The sequence below is a fragment of the Stegastes partitus genome, unplaced genomic scaffold, assembly GCF_000690725.1.
Source record: "Stegastes partitus isolate 25-593 unplaced genomic scaffold, Stegastes_partitus-1.0.2 Scaffold0, whole genome shotgun sequence".
NCBI classification, from domain to species: Eukaryota; Metazoa; Chordata; class Actinopteri; family Pomacentridae; genus Stegastes; species Stegastes partitus.
In genome coordinates, this window is record NW_007577731.1 from 1886403 (window position 1) to 1902116 (window position 15714).

The 15714-nt window shown below is 44.2% G+C and overlaps 3 protein-coding genes across 5 annotated transcripts; 2 read left to right on the forward strand and 1 right to left on the reverse strand.

Moving 5' to 3' along the window:
* Nucleotides 1-932: 932 nt before the first annotated feature.
* On the forward strand, nucleotides 933-6124 carry LOC103360336 (profilin-2-like). 3 transcript variants are annotated; one of them, XM_008286085.1, is made up of 3 exons: nucleotides 933-1363; nucleotides 2920-3112; nucleotides 4271-6124. In XM_008286085.1, the coding sequence occupies exons 1-3, from the start codon at nucleotides 1235-1237 to the stop codon at nucleotides 4384-4386; spliced, it is 438 nt and encodes a 145-aa protein (XP_008284307.1). In that variant the 5' UTR covers nucleotides 933-1234; the 3' UTR covers nucleotides 4387-6124. The 3 variants fall into 3 exon arrangements, with proteins under 3 accessions (XP_008284307.1, XP_008284465.1, XP_008284387.1); XM_008286243.1 differs by lacking the exon at nucleotides 4271-6124 and adding an exon at nucleotides 3988-4150; XM_008286165.1 differs by having other exon boundaries at nucleotides 941-1363; nucleotides 4338-6124.
* A 1530-nt stretch (nucleotides 6125-7654) lies between these two features.
* LOC103360537 (uncharacterized) lies at nucleotides 7655-9936 on the forward strand. The gene is made up of 5 exons (XM_008286363.1): nucleotides 7655-7717; nucleotides 7870-8034; nucleotides 8115-8236; nucleotides 8318-8483; nucleotides 9061-9936. Coding segments are annotated over exons 1-5 (459 nt in total). The 5' UTR covers nucleotides 7655-7713; the 3' UTR covers nucleotides 9063-9936.
* Nucleotides 9937-13010: 3074 nt separating this feature from the next.
* LOC103360618 (alpha-2-HS-glycoprotein-like) lies at nucleotides 13011-15502 on the reverse strand. The gene is made up of 7 exons (XM_008286482.1): nucleotides 15247-15502; nucleotides 14676-14786; nucleotides 14504-14585; nucleotides 14258-14412; nucleotides 14079-14174; nucleotides 13840-13911; nucleotides 13011-13706 (listed from the first exon to the last, which is right to left on the reverse strand). The coding sequence occupies exons 1-7, from the start codon at nucleotides 15442-15444 to the stop codon at nucleotides 13245-13247; spliced, it is 1176 nt and encodes a 391-aa protein (XP_008284704.1). The 5' UTR covers nucleotides 15445-15502; the 3' UTR covers nucleotides 13011-13244.
* Between the last annotated feature and the right edge of the window lie 212 nt (nucleotides 15503-15714).

Sequence of the window (15714 nt, forward strand, 5' to 3'; positions counted from 1 at the left end):
GACCAAGACAGGTCGTGTGTGATTGTCACACCGAGGTGTCCACTCTTATGTAATAATACACTTTTACTTTAAAAAGGTTTTGGATGCAGGACTTTTAGTTGTAACGGAATATTTTCACAGCTCAATACTTTTACTAGAGTAAAGGATCTGAACATTAAGCAATCATTACCACACATTTTAGTTTTTTGCAGTTTTTTTTTTGTTATGTGGTTATGAATGAGAAAAAAAATCACATCCAAAGTGATGCTAGTAAGCTTTTCTCAGGTTCCTCGCTGCTGTTGCAAATACTCACATTTTTATACCCATTTTGTCGCTTACTTATTTCTTATATACATCTTATAGTTGTTCTTTGCACTGAATAGGATTGCACCCGATTTCGTTGTACTTTTTTTTTTTTTTTGGTATATTGACATTAAAGGATTCTACAAAATGAGATTACAAGTTAGTTAGACCCTAAATAAAACACCATTTTCTGGAGAGAACTTATAAAAGTCAGCAGTGCAAATCATATTTATGAGCAGATTCTCACACAATCTAGGCTGATAATGCACATTTAAAGTCAGTTTTTGAGGAGTTTATTCGTGGAGACTTCCAGGCAGTTTGCCACAATCTAAACACACTTTTAAAAAAATAAAAAATAAAAGTGGGGAGATGATTTTTTTTTTTTAGCATCCAGGAGACACGTGCACCACAGGGAATGTTGTTTTGTGCATGCGCGGAGCGTGAAAGCCACACTACCATGTGGCAGCTTTTGTCCTCTTACTAATACAAACAAAACACAAAAAACAAACACTAATGAATGAATGAGTAAAGGATCGGACATTAGCACATGTGTTTTTAAGCGCAGGCCGGGCGTGCATTCCCTCAGACGGACTCCTGGCTCAGTGGATGAGTCCCTCTTTCTTCCGCCGCCTGCTGCCATAAAAGCACCGGGAGCTCATTGTGCGGAGTGATCTGATACGGACTACACCCAGCCGCTGCCTCACTGCCCTGGCTTTCTTTGCTGCCCCAGCCTTCGCGTTAGTCAACGTCGAAGTGTGGGTTAGATTTGGAGACTCGGGCAAAAAAAAAAAAAAAAAAAAAAGAAGAGAAAGAGAGAGAGAGAGAAAAAAGAAAAACCCACCCCGTCTGTCTCTTTCCACGCTCCCGTGTTTTTTTTTTTGGCAGCTTTCTCCGCTTGGCAACCGCACTTCCAGAGCAGTAGGGATTTTTCTACGGCACCGATTTCTTGAATATGTCTTGGCAATCCTACGTGGATAACCTGATGGCCGATGGCGACTGTCAGGATAGCGCCATTGTTGGGTATACGGACTCCAAATATGTTTGGGGAGCATATGAGGGCGGTATATTCGGCAAAATCACGGTAAGGAGTCAAAACACGAGGTTAAATTGAGAGAGAGAGGGGGGGGAAAGTGCGGGTTCGGTTCGTCACTGTTGTTGTGTGTCTCTCCCCACGCAGACGCTCAGGATATAAATGACTTGGCGAGCTAACGCGGCTAGCTAGCTAGCTAGCTTATCGGTGGCCTGCGTCCGCGCGCTCCTGCTAAAGGAAGCGTCCGCGGGATTAGACCTCGTGTGCGGAGCGCGTAGGGGCTTCGCTCAATGTGGCTCGTCGGGAGCTATTCGCCTGTTAACGAGCTTTAATCCACATTTTCGAGAGACGCCGCTAAAGCAGCAAATGCTAAGCTAATTTAGAAGCGGCGAGGAGACGGCGTCTGAGCGAAGGAGGGGAGCGTGCATGCTTTTGTGTGCACGGCTGCTTTGATTAGCTAGCGGTAGGCGGCTGCTGCTGCTGCTTTACCGGCTACCTGCGGTCAAAAGGGGCTAATGTTCGCTCAAACCCGCCTTGTTAATCCATCTGCAAGTGCATTTTTGAAACACGCGTGTTTTTTAATTCATTCAAAGGAATGGCACGAAAGCACACACGTCACTTTACGTCCAGCACTCACTGCAGGCTTTTCTAATTACTGCCTGTGTTCTCCATGGCAGAGATGATGGCACCGATCTCACTAGACTCGCATTTTTATTCCACAAACGTCCTCTCTACTCTCTATAGCTGCCATCAGCGATGATTGTTCCACCCATGAGTCCGTCAGCTATGTACCTGATGAGATAACTGCTCTAAATGATCATCTTCCTCAAACAAGAAAAAGGTGGTTAAACTGGAAACTCCAACATAAGTATTAGATCAGTAGTGCAACTTCAAAGCAAGTTTCAGGTGTTTTTGTGTTGCGTCTGTCATTCAAACCTCTTCGTTTGAGTCATTTGAAGTCCTCTCATCCTTTACAGGCTTTTCAAACTTTTACATTTAACAGCAGCTTTGACTGTAGCTGCCCAGTGACTGGATCTGAAAAACATTTGCTATGATGACATTAAGTTTGAAAAAAACCCCATTGGTTGACATGTCTCTGCTCGCCTGCGTTCCTCACAGTTTTACAGGTGCCAGGATTGCAGTTTTAAATATGTACAGCTATCATTAAATCTGTTATTCGAATAATTTGCTATGCATCTATTCGATTATTCATTCAATTTAGTAAAATGCCCAAAAAATTAAGGGTCTGCTTTGTCTTTTCAACTGAACCCAACCTTATTTAGCTCACTCAAGTCACACGTTTAGAGTTGGTTAATTTCCGCTCAGTTCGTTTGACTGACTAATCTCTGAAGCTGTGGCTGGAAATGTGAAAGTTTGCATTTAATTTTAGGAGAAAGAACTCGTTTGATCTGACGGCAGCATAGCACGAAGCAGATGCTCCCGATGCACGAGGAAGGAAGTAATTTTCCAAAGTTGCGAGGCTGAACTCATCCCGCCTACGTCTTGTCTTGCTCGTCGTGCAACCAGAAGCACGTCTGATACACCTGTAGGATCTGACTAACGTTGCCGCAATCCCGTGGCTTTTTGTGTTTTGTCCCCCCCCCCAGAGTCAGGAAATAGATGCCCTTGTCGGTAAGGACAGGGAGACCTTTCACACCAACGGTCTCACTCTGGGCGCAAAGAGGTGTTCGGTCCTCAGAGATAGCCTCTTTACCGATGGAGACTGCACGATGGACATCCGGACGAAGAGTCAAGGAGGAGAAGCTACGTTCAATATCTCTGTGGGAAGAGCTGAAAAAGGTAAACTTGCAAAATGGTTCCCTGTAACTGTTAAGATACTGCTCGCTTAGCTTCAAACACGTCGCAAACATCGAGTGAGCGTGAGGGCTAGTCGACATGACATTTGTGACTTCAGTAAAATTGTGAGCCCATCTTTGGCGATGTCAGGTTATTTCTTCTCGCTAATGCTATGCTTATGAACAAGACCCCTCTAGGAATCTTACCAGCAATGTGCAGGTGTTCTGCTGCCTTTTCTTCACTTTCTGCAGCTTCGCTTGTGGTGGTGGTGATGATGCTGTACACATTGTGAGTTCGATGGACTCTGACACCTAAGACCTGAGCTAATTGGCTAAGCGGTGGCACTGTGTTGTTAATTCTCACGTAAAACAATTTTAGGAAAAAACTGTGCTTGGATTTACGCAACTGCCGTCCAAACCAAACTCTGTTCACTTTTTTTTAACACTGCTCTGTTTCCTGGTTATCTCTCTGTCTGCATGTTGTGCTTTGTAAAGTAGTCAGAAGAGCATAAACGAGGTATTTAATTCGAACTCGGAGGCGCACTGAGAGTCTTTACACGATGACGCAGTGCTTCTACGGGAGCTGAATGAACTCGCCTCTGTTCGTACCCTCTGATGACCAATTTTCTCATTAGCTTAAAGCTGCATCAGAGCTGTGTGAGACTCGCTAAACTTTCCCCCTTTTTAACAAATATGAGTCGGTAATAAGTGGGGATCCATAGGTTTCCTAGGAGACGTATGGATGCTACGGTGTGTGACTTACCTGCAGCTAGTCCTGAGTTGTACGCAGTCGAACACTTCTTGCTTGTGGGATGCCTTTCTCCTCTTTTAACTATCCCTTTCTGTCCCCTATCCCTTTCCCCCTCTGCTTTCTTTCAGTTTTGGTTCTTGTAATGGGCAAAGAAGGGGTCCATGGTGGCGGATTGAATAAGAAGGCTTACACAATGGCAAAATATTTGAGGGAATCAGGGTTTTAATGTTTTCAAGCTCACTTAGATGAAATTGAGGGACGACAAAAAAAAAAAAAAGAAGAAGAAGAAGAGAAAAGAAATATTTGCTGTTAAGATTTCTCCTGCAAGCAGTCAAATGTCTTGGAAATTTTTAATAGCAATGAAGAGTTGGTAAGATACTGTGTCACCTGTGTTCCCCCTTCGTCCTGTAGGGGGAGTCTCTTCAATTTTGTTCATTTCTCTTTTTTCCCCCCCACCCCAACCCCTTGTGTGCTCCAGCATTGGTTGTAGTCATGGGAAAGGAGGGGATCCACGGTGGAGTCCTTAACAAAAAAGCATTTTCAATGGCCAACTTCCTGAGGCAAAGTGGCCTTTAAGCAACCTCTTCTCCCATTGGTCAGTTTATCAGCGCACTCCCACTCACCACACTGTGTTGACACGACTTCCAGGATTAGGTGGCATACGATGTTTGTTTCCTCCCCAGTGTACTTTTATACCTATTGTTTGCTTCATCTCGCCCTCCCTTTTTGTTTTGTTTTGGATAAATGTACCCCCACTTTAACATTGTACCTCATGTTTTTGGCACTACAGTAATGGCATGTTCATTGAAATGTTTATTAACCAAAAGAGTGTTCAAAAAAAAAAAAATTATCGCAAAGTGTAATAAAAGTGTTCAATAAATTTGGACTGCCGTTGTATAACGTTCACTTCGCATCTGGCTGGAATTCCAAGAGGACGTACACGTGTGGTGGTGGTGACGGTGTGCATAGTTACGCTTTTCTTTTTGTTTTTTTTTCTTTGGTGGTGGTGGTGGGGGGGGGCATTACAAAAAGATGCTGGGTTCATTTTAGTTTTTATTCTTCTCGGCATGTGGGCATTTAAAAAGTTGCATGCATACCCTCTTTAGCATCCACACCCCTGCTCCCCCTGATCCTGTCCTAGCGCGATATTCCAGCCAAAGCCATCTTCTTCGTCTGCCTGCATTAAAGAAAAGCTTCCTCTGACAAAGCACCGATTTCGCCGGCCTCCCTCCCCTCCCACCCTCCTCGAGCACAACTTCTTTTACGCTCCATCACATGCTTTTGCTGTTGTACCTGAATGTGGTCTTTAAAGTTAATGATGTGGTGTTGGGTGTAATGTAAGGTCAGCATTACCGGGACTGTCATCGTACTACGCCGCGCCTCGGGGTCTCGCTGGGCGTTCCACCTCCGTCAGTCATCTCCTGCTCTTTGTAAATTTTTGCTGTGAATCACTACACACTGGTGAGGTTGTTCTCTCCTCCTCCTCCTCCTCCCCTTCGGACCAATTGTCAGTACAAGAGGATTCTCAGAAACGCTGCAGCTTGTTCTGATGGATGATTGTTGGCATCACCTGTTGACTGTAAACCATCGAGACGACTGTAACACATGTAACCGCTTCTTCACATCGAACACTACTTAAACCTCTCGCCACTAATTGATTTGTCGCTAACTCCATGTTCATTAACCGATGAAATGTCATTTTTACTACAGTACGAATGCATTCTGACTGTAACCCGAGGCCGTTGGGCTCCAGCGCCTCAGGACTTATTTTGCCTTGTGCTTTAGTCATCAAAGGTGTATTCACAAATTGTCATAGTAAGGTACTTAGAAGTATATTTAAAAGATGAAGAAAAAAAACAACAATGACGCTGTGTACACTAAACTTATTGAAAACGGTGTTGGTTGGAATAAGAACATTTGTAAGTTGTCTTGTGAACATTTTCTGAAAATAACTGTGTATTCTGTGCCATAAAATCGATATCTGCTCTGTTGCTACTACGAGTTGGATTTTTAACTGCTGCCCCAGCAAGAAGTCACTTTTAATGGCACTTTCCTATAAGGGATGTTTTTGGCATCAGTAATCTCCAGACTTTGTGGAATATGTACAGAATTAAACGACAGAAAAATGCAATATTTGGTCTTTTTTTTTTTTCTTTTCTTGAGTTGGAAATTTCCTCTCTGCCGCAAAATCTGCTATTTCAAATGCCATGAGTTGATGAGACATCTTGTTTACAGACAGAACAAATAAAAGTTATTCCAACCAGAGGTGAAGCCGGTATGTCCCGTCTGTTGCCTGCCTGCAGAGTACAAACGTGGATATGGGCTGCTACGATGGAGGGCAGCTGAAATGATTCGTCTCTGAAAGGACCGTGTGCACAAATATCAGGATGTAGGGAAGTATTCTCTGTGGTTTTGTGACTGAATCCCAGTATTAACAGGCTGAAGGAACATAAAGCGATCTGGATTACAAATCAACAATCTCAGCGATGAAATGTAAATGCTCATCTGATTTGTCTTTCAAGACATACAGATCAGACCTGGTTCAATGCCTATTTTCATCATTTGAACCCTGTAAACAGTAAAAGCCTTTTTATTTTTTATTTTTATTAACCCTATGTAGCATTAATGTCGTTCTTCTCATCTCAGCGTTGTGTGTTCAGTGTTATTCCAACTCTTTACACGATGTTCACGTCAGGGGAATTTTTCAAACACAAAAATCCATGTGGAAATGTCAGAAGTTTAATATGACTGTAGGCACATTTATCCTCTTGGAAACTCAGGATGCCTGCTCAGATTATTGTTAATAATACATTTTTTTTGTAAATCCCTCTCAGAGCACTCCAGGACACTTTACAAAAGAAGGGTAAAAATGATAAACAGCAGATAAACGCATCAGAAAATAAAATAAAGATGAACGAGCATTTACAGGGAGAGGGCAGTTCTAAACAGACGGGTTTGGATTTGAAGAGAGGCAGTGAATCGGTGTTATCTGGTGGCAGCGAGCTCCAGAGTTGAAGAAGGATCTGTAACCCACGATGGTGAGACGAGGTGGATGGGTGGAGGAAGGCGGTGGCGATGTGGATAAGCTTAAATGTGTACAGAAGGATTTTGAAATTGTTGTGACATGAAGTTCCAAACAGTGTCTGGCTGCTAAAATATGGACTGCAGGGTTCTAACTTTAAAGACACTCCTGAAGGAAGAATGTGGCTTTGCAGGTTTAGGGAATGCTACACGGGTGCCTTGTGCAAATTCAAACAACATCATGTAAATTCAGAAGCTGTTGAAAGCTGGTGCCCCTATCAGACAGAGCTTAGTTTTGAAATATTTCTCTAATGCCACCTGAGTACTGCTCTCACAGAATGTACATGTTTTATTTAAGGCCATAAAGCGCTGCCGTGCCCTTAACTGCATGATTTGCAGCACCTGCCGTGGTCAGGTGTCTGATTGCTCGTGATTAGGACCAGAGTTTGAGCGCTCACCTTTAAACATACCTGCTGCTGAGAGCGGTGTTCAGCTTTTGTGGCATACTGCATAGATCATTTGACTTGTGGGCAGCGCTCTTTTTTTTTCTCTCTCTCCCTTCCTTCGTTCCAATGGCGTGTAGAGACATCAGGGTCAGCAAGATTTTACTCCGTTTAGGACTTTTTATGTTTGCAACTTCATTTTGTCATTGCGCAACACTAACAAGACTTAAGGCACTCGATGCATCAGGAGGAGACTCAGTGCATAGCCAAAACCAAACCAGAAGTAATCAACACCATGGAAGGCTCTTAATTGGGCAGAACCCGCTGAAAGCTGCTAAGCTCAATGAAACCAAGGATGTGCTGGGTGTTGAAAGCGATTACCAGGCAGACATGGGTATGCACGGTGGCTCCTGCCACTAAACTCTCTGTTTCATGCATGGTTGTGCATCAGTTTGATCGTCCATGCTTGCAGCTTATTCTGTGTGCATCATTCTTAGAGTTGCTTAGTCATCTGTTTTAATCCACTGAAAACTTGATTTCTAAAAGCTTGGGGGGACCTGAGTAGACAGGGTTTTGGGCCAAACCAAGACCACACAGCAGTGCAACAACTGCTTAAAATGGAACCAAAGGTGGAATGCACAGGAGACTCCATGAAGCTTCTTGTTCAAGATGCTGCTTCTACATCTGGATCGCTGTTCTTCGTGGACAGAGGTATGTTTTCGGTTGCAGCCGGGGTCGTGTGGGAGCGGTTTGATGCGGATATTTTGACATTCCTCAACTTAACTCCTCAGGACGCTACTTGGCCCCCCTGCCTCTGTCCAAGCTGCCTCCGAGCTGTGGTTACACCATCAGGTCGACACGAAGAGACCTGGTCTTGGTTGCGCCGTACGACGGTTGCTTTGTCACCGTGGAGGTGAGGCACCTTGTTCTGAAAGCTCTTGTATGTTCACCATGTGCACATTGCAATGTTTTGTTTCTTACTTTCTGGCGTCAGGAGGGCAGCTACGTCCTGCCTTTGCGTTGGTGGGGGTTACCGGTGAGGATGACATGCCCTTTGATGAAACAGTCCTTGACAAACCCCCCAATGGTCACCTGCCACACCGAGGGCATGGTCGTGAAAACCGAGTGGACCATCGCCGCCTCAAAAATGAAAGTAAATTGTAAGTTGTTTTTTTTTGTTTTTTGTTTTTTTTTGCCATTTCGCGGCCTGGTTTAGATAATCAGCACCAAAGGGTTGACATTTCAGCTGCACTGCTTTTCGACTGTTATCAGATATGAAACAAATCCATTTATTCACTCCCGTGAAGTGACATATCTGTCTTGCTATTCCATGGCAGAATGTCTGCAAGCTGTGGGCCATAGTTTGAAGACTATTCAGTAATACATCTGTGTTTAATTTTTTTTAAATGCTTGCATAGTCTGGCATCTGATTTATTGCAAGAAGTATGACTCGGAGTGGAGGCAGCTGAATTTCTGACTTATGACTTGATGTCAGTTGCCCTTTTTATGAAGTGTCTTTAGCAGTAATGCATATTTTAATGAATCAGTGAATGGAGACTGGGAGCTGCTGATGAAGGCCTCGCAAAGGTGTGGGTTTGGTATAGTCGTACATCCTGAAGGTGTGGTCATCTCTGTTCAGTATGCACCCTGTCTGGAGAAAAAGGTATGCTGTAAGAATCTGATTGTACTTTTAGACATTTTTTGATTGTTGTGTAATCCATTGATATTTCTGTTCAGGATGGATTTTACACTCTGGGCCTGTCTGGACTTGGAGAAACACAAATTTCCTGTCCGTCACTGTTAGTAACTCAATCGGAACCCCCTCAAAACCCAGCAACGGTTCTAATACAGCAAACGACTCAAACCCCAAATCCTGCAAAGGTCACTGCGCCTCAGTTTTCAAGCTTTAATCAGAACCCAAAGAATCCAAATCCAGGACCAAAGGATATCCATCAACCTCCGTTACCTTACTATCCTATGTACCCTAGTTTCTTTTACCATTATCCTCCAAGCCTAGACATTACTTCTACGGTACAGTCTCCAAACCCTTCCACATCACCTCTAGTAAAACAAACCACCAAGGACCAAAGACCACATTACTTTGTTCCACTTTATCCTCAGCCCTCTACACCACAACCTACCCCTACACAGCCACCAGTAGCTAAACCACCACCAGGTAAATTGGATGACCAGTTTTTTCAAAATCCATTCAACATCCCAACTATGCAGCCTCAGAAACCCGTGGGACAACCTGCAAGCCAGCCTAAGGGCCCAGAACAAGGACCCCTTTACCCATTCATTTTTCACCTTCAGCCACCGCAGCCACAAGCATCTGAAGCTCCCCGAGGAGAAACACCTTCTTATACACTGTATTCTGAAACATTATCAAAAAAACCTGGGCTACAACAGCCCACAGTTCCTGTGAAGCCTCAGGAACACACGGTGGCACCGCAGCCTGAAGCTCCTCAGGGCCCAATGTATCAGCCGTTTTACCACTACTCCTACTATTCCCAGTCACAACCGGCTTCAAACCCCACTGCTGCTCCTCAATCACCGCATCCTGAAGCCCCACAAGACTCAGTATACCAACCATTTTTCTACTATCCCTACTACCCTCAACCCAAGCCTGGACATCCACCAGCTTCAAAACCCACTACTGCTTCTCAATCACCGCATCCTGAAGCCTCACAAGACTCAGTATACCAACCGTTTTTCTACTATCCCTACTACCCCCAACCCAAGCCTGGAAATCCACCAGCTTCGAAGACCCCTGCTGCTTCACAGTCACCAAAGGCTGAAGCCCCTCAAGGTCAAGTAGACCAACCAACGTACTTCCATCCTCAACCAAAGCCTGAATATCAGCCAGTCAAGAATCCAACTGTGGCTCCACAGCCAGCAACTCAAACTCCTACAGGACAAGGCCTGAAACCTTATCCAGCAACCCAGATTCCAGGAACAAGTAATGACAAAGCTCCTGTGGAAAAACCAATTCAAAGTAATGATCCTCAGCAGGGCCAAATGCATCAACCTTTTACCCTGTTCTACTACCCACAGCAGCCAGTATTATTGCCCCCTTACATCTCTATGCAGCACCAGGTTGCTACTCTAGCCGGTGATCAGAAATTCACAGGATCTGCTATTCCACAAACTGGTAATTTTGATATTGTCCAACAAGGGGCTCAGCTCGGCTCTCTGTACATGCAGCCGTACTGCTCCCAGTTTTGTCCACTGGGTTTGTCTAATTGCTGTCCTCAAATTGTTTTTCATCAACATCTCCATATTGTTCCTACTGGACATGGCAGTAAGGAAGCACCTCGGTGGTATCAAGGTCTGCCATTTCTTCCTTCAGCGGCATATCCGGAGTTTGGCAACGGTTTGAGTTCTGCTCCTCCTCCTCCTCAAAAGCCAACTGAAGCACCAGCAACACAAGCTGCGACTTTTACCTCCCCACCGAGTTCACCTCAGTCCCTCCCACTCAAAAACATAAAGCAACCATATTCACCGCCACCAGATGGCAACCCTGCTGCACTACCTGGAAGCAATCCCAGCATGGTTGCAAATCCTAACCTACAGGTTTATCCTTATTTTGCACCTAATCCACTGTATCCCCATCAGCCAAATCCACCAGAAATTGAGATGCTGCAAAGTTTTCCACAAGGCAAGCCCCCACCTCCCTCCTATGAAAACTCTAAAGCTTCAGGTAAGGAACCAGCAAATCCAGTGGTGGAGTATGAGCCATATATTCAGTCCCCAACAAAGCAAAACAGCCAACTAATGTCAGCTGGGAATGTGAATAAACACACAGGGCCTTATATCGGCAAATACCAGCAGTACTACAGATTAAAGCAGCATAATCAACCTAAAGCCACTGACTGGCTGCCATATTACAAAAAGTTCAGTGACTCTAAAGGCTCAGCACACATTAACATCCACCGCGATCGTTTTCGGGTTCCTTACTCTATGCTTCAAGATGCTTCAGCGCCTGCTTATAACAGATCTGCGCTTCCAAACAACTCTCAACCACAGATGTTCGCCGCAATGAGCGACCCGAATAACTCGACTAAACAAGAACAGGCTCCGAACCCTAATTCTGAACAAAAGGGCTATGTGCTGCTACAGCATGGCCCACCAGGCAAGGACCTCAACAGTTTCACCGATTCTCTAATGCCTTTCAGAGACCTGCTTTATGGCGCATACTCCATAGCACAAGAACCTGCAAGCGAACAGAGTAGTAAACCCCAGAATCCTCTGAGCTTCGAGCTCCCGCAGGAAAACACCCAACACCCCAAATGGCCGGAAGAAGGGATGCCCGATCCCTTGCTTGGTCATATCGACTACGAGCAAAGGTTTGGCCATGAATCGGATTGGCCCTCGTTACCTCCTGCTCCAGATGGCCTTCGATTTGTCTTTATGCCCCACGAACCATCTGTCAACGCAGCACATTTAAACCCAAAATATCCTCAGTCATTCGAAGATCCCTGGAAACTGTTGACACCTCTTGGCTCCATCCAAAGGTTTCCACCTGATGCTCTTGGAAATCCCTTTCAACACCCGAGTTCTGCAGCTGACCACCAAAGAAATGGTATGTTGTTAATGCTTAGAAACTCCGTAACCCAATCTCTTGTACTAATATGTGCGTCTTTTGCAGGAGTGAAGCATTCCCTCCCAACAGAACATGAAAATCAGAAGCAAAAATGAGTTGACTTCAATCTGAATAAACAATTAACAAAGATCAACCAAACATGTGCTTTTAATTAAAACATTTTGTTTAAATCTAAATTATCATTTGAGAGCTCATAAGTGTGGGTTGGGAAATATTTGGAAAGTGTGTGTAAGAGCAGGATGGTAAAGAGTCATCTGTTGTGGCATTCAAGGACAACTCACTTCTTTTTTTTTTTTTCATTGACAATTTTAAATCTGTCTGTTTGCATTAAGCATTTGTTGGCATTGTATCTGCTTCCTAGACTCAAAGGGTGCATTGGCTTGTTGAATGTATTTGTTTTGCCTTATTTTGCCTCACCATGAACTGATGCTTCCTGAACATTGACCCATTCGTGTCAATAGTTACTAGAATTTGCCCATTCATCAACTATGTCCTTGGTGTGTGCAACCTAAAAAGTCCTTTTTACAGATTTCCCTAAAAAGTTCCTCTTTTGTCCACATTCATTTTGTTGCTAGTTTGTGCTTTTACAGTTGAGTAGAATGGGTTGTGTCATCTTGAACGCCAAATGAAATCTTAGATTAGCTACCAGATTATGTGGAGTTTTGAAACACGTAAACGGTCACTAATTGTCAGTTTGGGGTATTAAAATAATCCCACGCTAGGAACATTTGAGTCATGTTTGAAGTATTGAACTGTCCTAAAGACGGAGCCAAACAGGACAAATCATGAGTAACACTTATTTGCTATGGCTGCATCAGAAATGTCACTGGGTTTAGGCTGGTGTCATTGGCATGAGTCAACACAATCTGCAAACAGCGCCACGCACTTTTGCAATCGCTCTTACAGATGTAGCATGAATGATTAAATGCATTATGGTACAAATGTCTCGAGAGAGAACACGGCGATACAGGTTATCAGTGTGCCCTCATTAAACCTGTGAAAGGCCTTGGATATCTCCCTGTCCTTCACTGACCGCTACCGTTAAATGTACATTTTAAAGGAGGCATAATGATCAGAAGACAAGTTTTGACTGGAGAGATTTATTTAACAGCATGTAATCCATTTTTTAAAAGAAATTTCAGAAGTTGTTTTGTTCTTCTGTGATTTGACAATTTCAAACAATTTATTATTCCCCATTTGATAGTGTATTCGTGTTACATTCGCCTACCACAGCACACCTTTGTGTATCCGTTAAAGTTACTCTGGTACCAGTGTAGTCAAAGGAAGCAACCATAGAGAGTCTGTGGGACCCGAACACTTAGAAGAATTTGACTTTTCCCGGGCAGACTGGCATAGCAGCGATGGGACCTGCTGAAGCTGCAGGGGCATCAGCCGGAGCAGACACAAGTTGAGCAGGGGCTTCTCTCTTAAACTTAAGACCACCAAGATCCTTACTGCTCGGTTCTTCTGAAGCGTCTGAAGCATCTGAAGCATCTGAAGCAGGATCAGCAGCAGCTGGTACAGGATCAGCAGCAGCAGGTACAGGATCGGCAGCAGTCGGTACAGGATCAGCAGCAGCAGGAGCAATGTCAAGCACTACAGGGACTACAGGTACAACTTCAGCGGACTCTGCTGATTCTGCAGACAGATAGCCGCTCAGATGAGGGTTATGGAAAGCGGTCAGTAAGTGATGTTTCCTGCCGTGCTTGTACGTTGCATGAACCACCGGTGGGATGGCAGGGTCTGCGGCTGACGTGCTATTGGTATCTACAAAGGGCATCTGAAAAAAGATAATTAAAAAGAATCAGCAACAGAAATTATGTTTTCTGCATAAATGTACAATTCTAAATACGGCGAGTTATTTTAGCCTATCAAAAACTAGTTAAATAGAGTTTGTTTTTCTTAAATTTTACCAGAGTGGGAAACATCTTGCAGTCCACTGTGTGAAGGCTGTTCAGGCCCTTGGCGGTGCAAATACCACGACTCTGGTAGGGAGAAACATTGGTTTTTGACAATTTCCTCTTAGATTATCATGTTTTTTTTTCCCCAGCAATCACTTAGAGGATTTTTTTTAGAGGTTTTTTTTTTTTTTTTACATTCTTTGCAAAAAAAAAGAGAGAAAAGAGTTGTTGTTCTTGCTGGTTGTACTCACAGCCATGACATCGTTGAGGGGCACGCAGGGATCATCAGTGCAGTTGGCCTCGACTATAACGTATTCTGCTAAATAGATTGGTCCACCAGCCACAATCTGAAACAAGGTATTGACAAGTATTTAAAACGTGCAGATGCATTACATTTAGTAGAAACTTAACTGGCTGAGCTTTGGCCCACCTGTGATGACATCCGTCCGACCTCCTGAACAACGTACGATATGTTCTCAGTCCTGTTGTTAAAGGTTCCCAGAGAGGTGCTGACAAAGTCCAGCGCCACAGTGTGATTTAGAGGAAGGAGGGTCGGACAGCCCAGGCACATGTCCTCCGTTGATTCTGCGTGACACCCGAGAAGAGATGCAGGTTTTTGTGTGGACGGTGTGCAGTATGTAGACATGTCTCTGTAACTGTGTGGCTGAAAGTCTACCTTCTGTTTTACACTTGAAGGCCGTGACAGTCAGAGCTCCACCGACCTTCTGCAGCACCACGTCGCAGTCTCCTTCTATCGCCTGAATGAGGACAAAGAGTAAGACCGAGTTGCGTAGGACTTTTAAATCTTATTTTTGTCTGATCAGCAGTGTGTTGACATGCAGTCTCACCGTCAGTGCTTTGGGCCTGACTGTGCAGTTAGCAACAGGTGTGGGGTCCAGCACATGGCAGTCTGTCTCCAGCAGGTCAATTTCAATTTTGTACGTGTTGTCTCCATCAGGCTAAAAAACCAACAAAAAAAACAACCCAGAAGTACACATCTTCTGCATCAGTGACCAAATACTGCCGTTTATGGTATTTCCAAAAACAGGTACAGATGTCATTCAAATGATGTATTGCCCAAATGAACACACACGTAGCTTCTAATGACAAAAAAAAATAGAATTAGAAATATGCTTCGATGGATTATGTCTTATCTGGAGTGCTGATGGTATAAAAGAATGTTAAAATATAATAATGAGGCAAGAAAGAAAAGGAGATGTGCTATTTAAGATGAGCAATTACTGAATAAAGGAAATAGCTTTAACAAAATGTGCTTAAATTATAGTTTCCATTGGAACCGTGTGACAATCTTAAGCTTATTAAGCACTTTAACGCACTGTCAGACTTTTACAACACAGTTCAAGTAAAAGTCTATGATCCTATCTGCATGTTTTTACCTGCACCTAAGCTGCATCTTACCTTGGTGAAGACCTTGATGTCTTCGATCCTGTTCAGCCTATGCTTGAAGCCACTTTTGTGGTGGGCATTGAGGTAATCCTGAGCCACCTCACCAACCTCCTCCGCAACAAGGGAGTCGCACGGCGGCTTCAGCACGTCGATCTGAGCCCAAACCCCCACGAGTAGTCCCAGCACGGCGGTAAAGCCCAAGAGATTCATGTCTGCTTGAGATGCAAACGGTAGGAGAGCAGACAACGGTAAGGAGGGAGAAGTAGCACTCGCGCAGCCTGGGGTGTATATATCCTGTACTTTAAACGTGAAAACAGAGCCAAGTCAAACACCACCATCACCCCTCCTGACTCCTGCGTCACATGTGTCTGCTTTAGGATGACTGCCAAAACAAATGGAGCCTGACAAAGTCTGGCGTGGGATGAGCAGACACCAGTTCGAATCAGTTTTTAATGTGTGATGTTTACAACTTGTATCTGC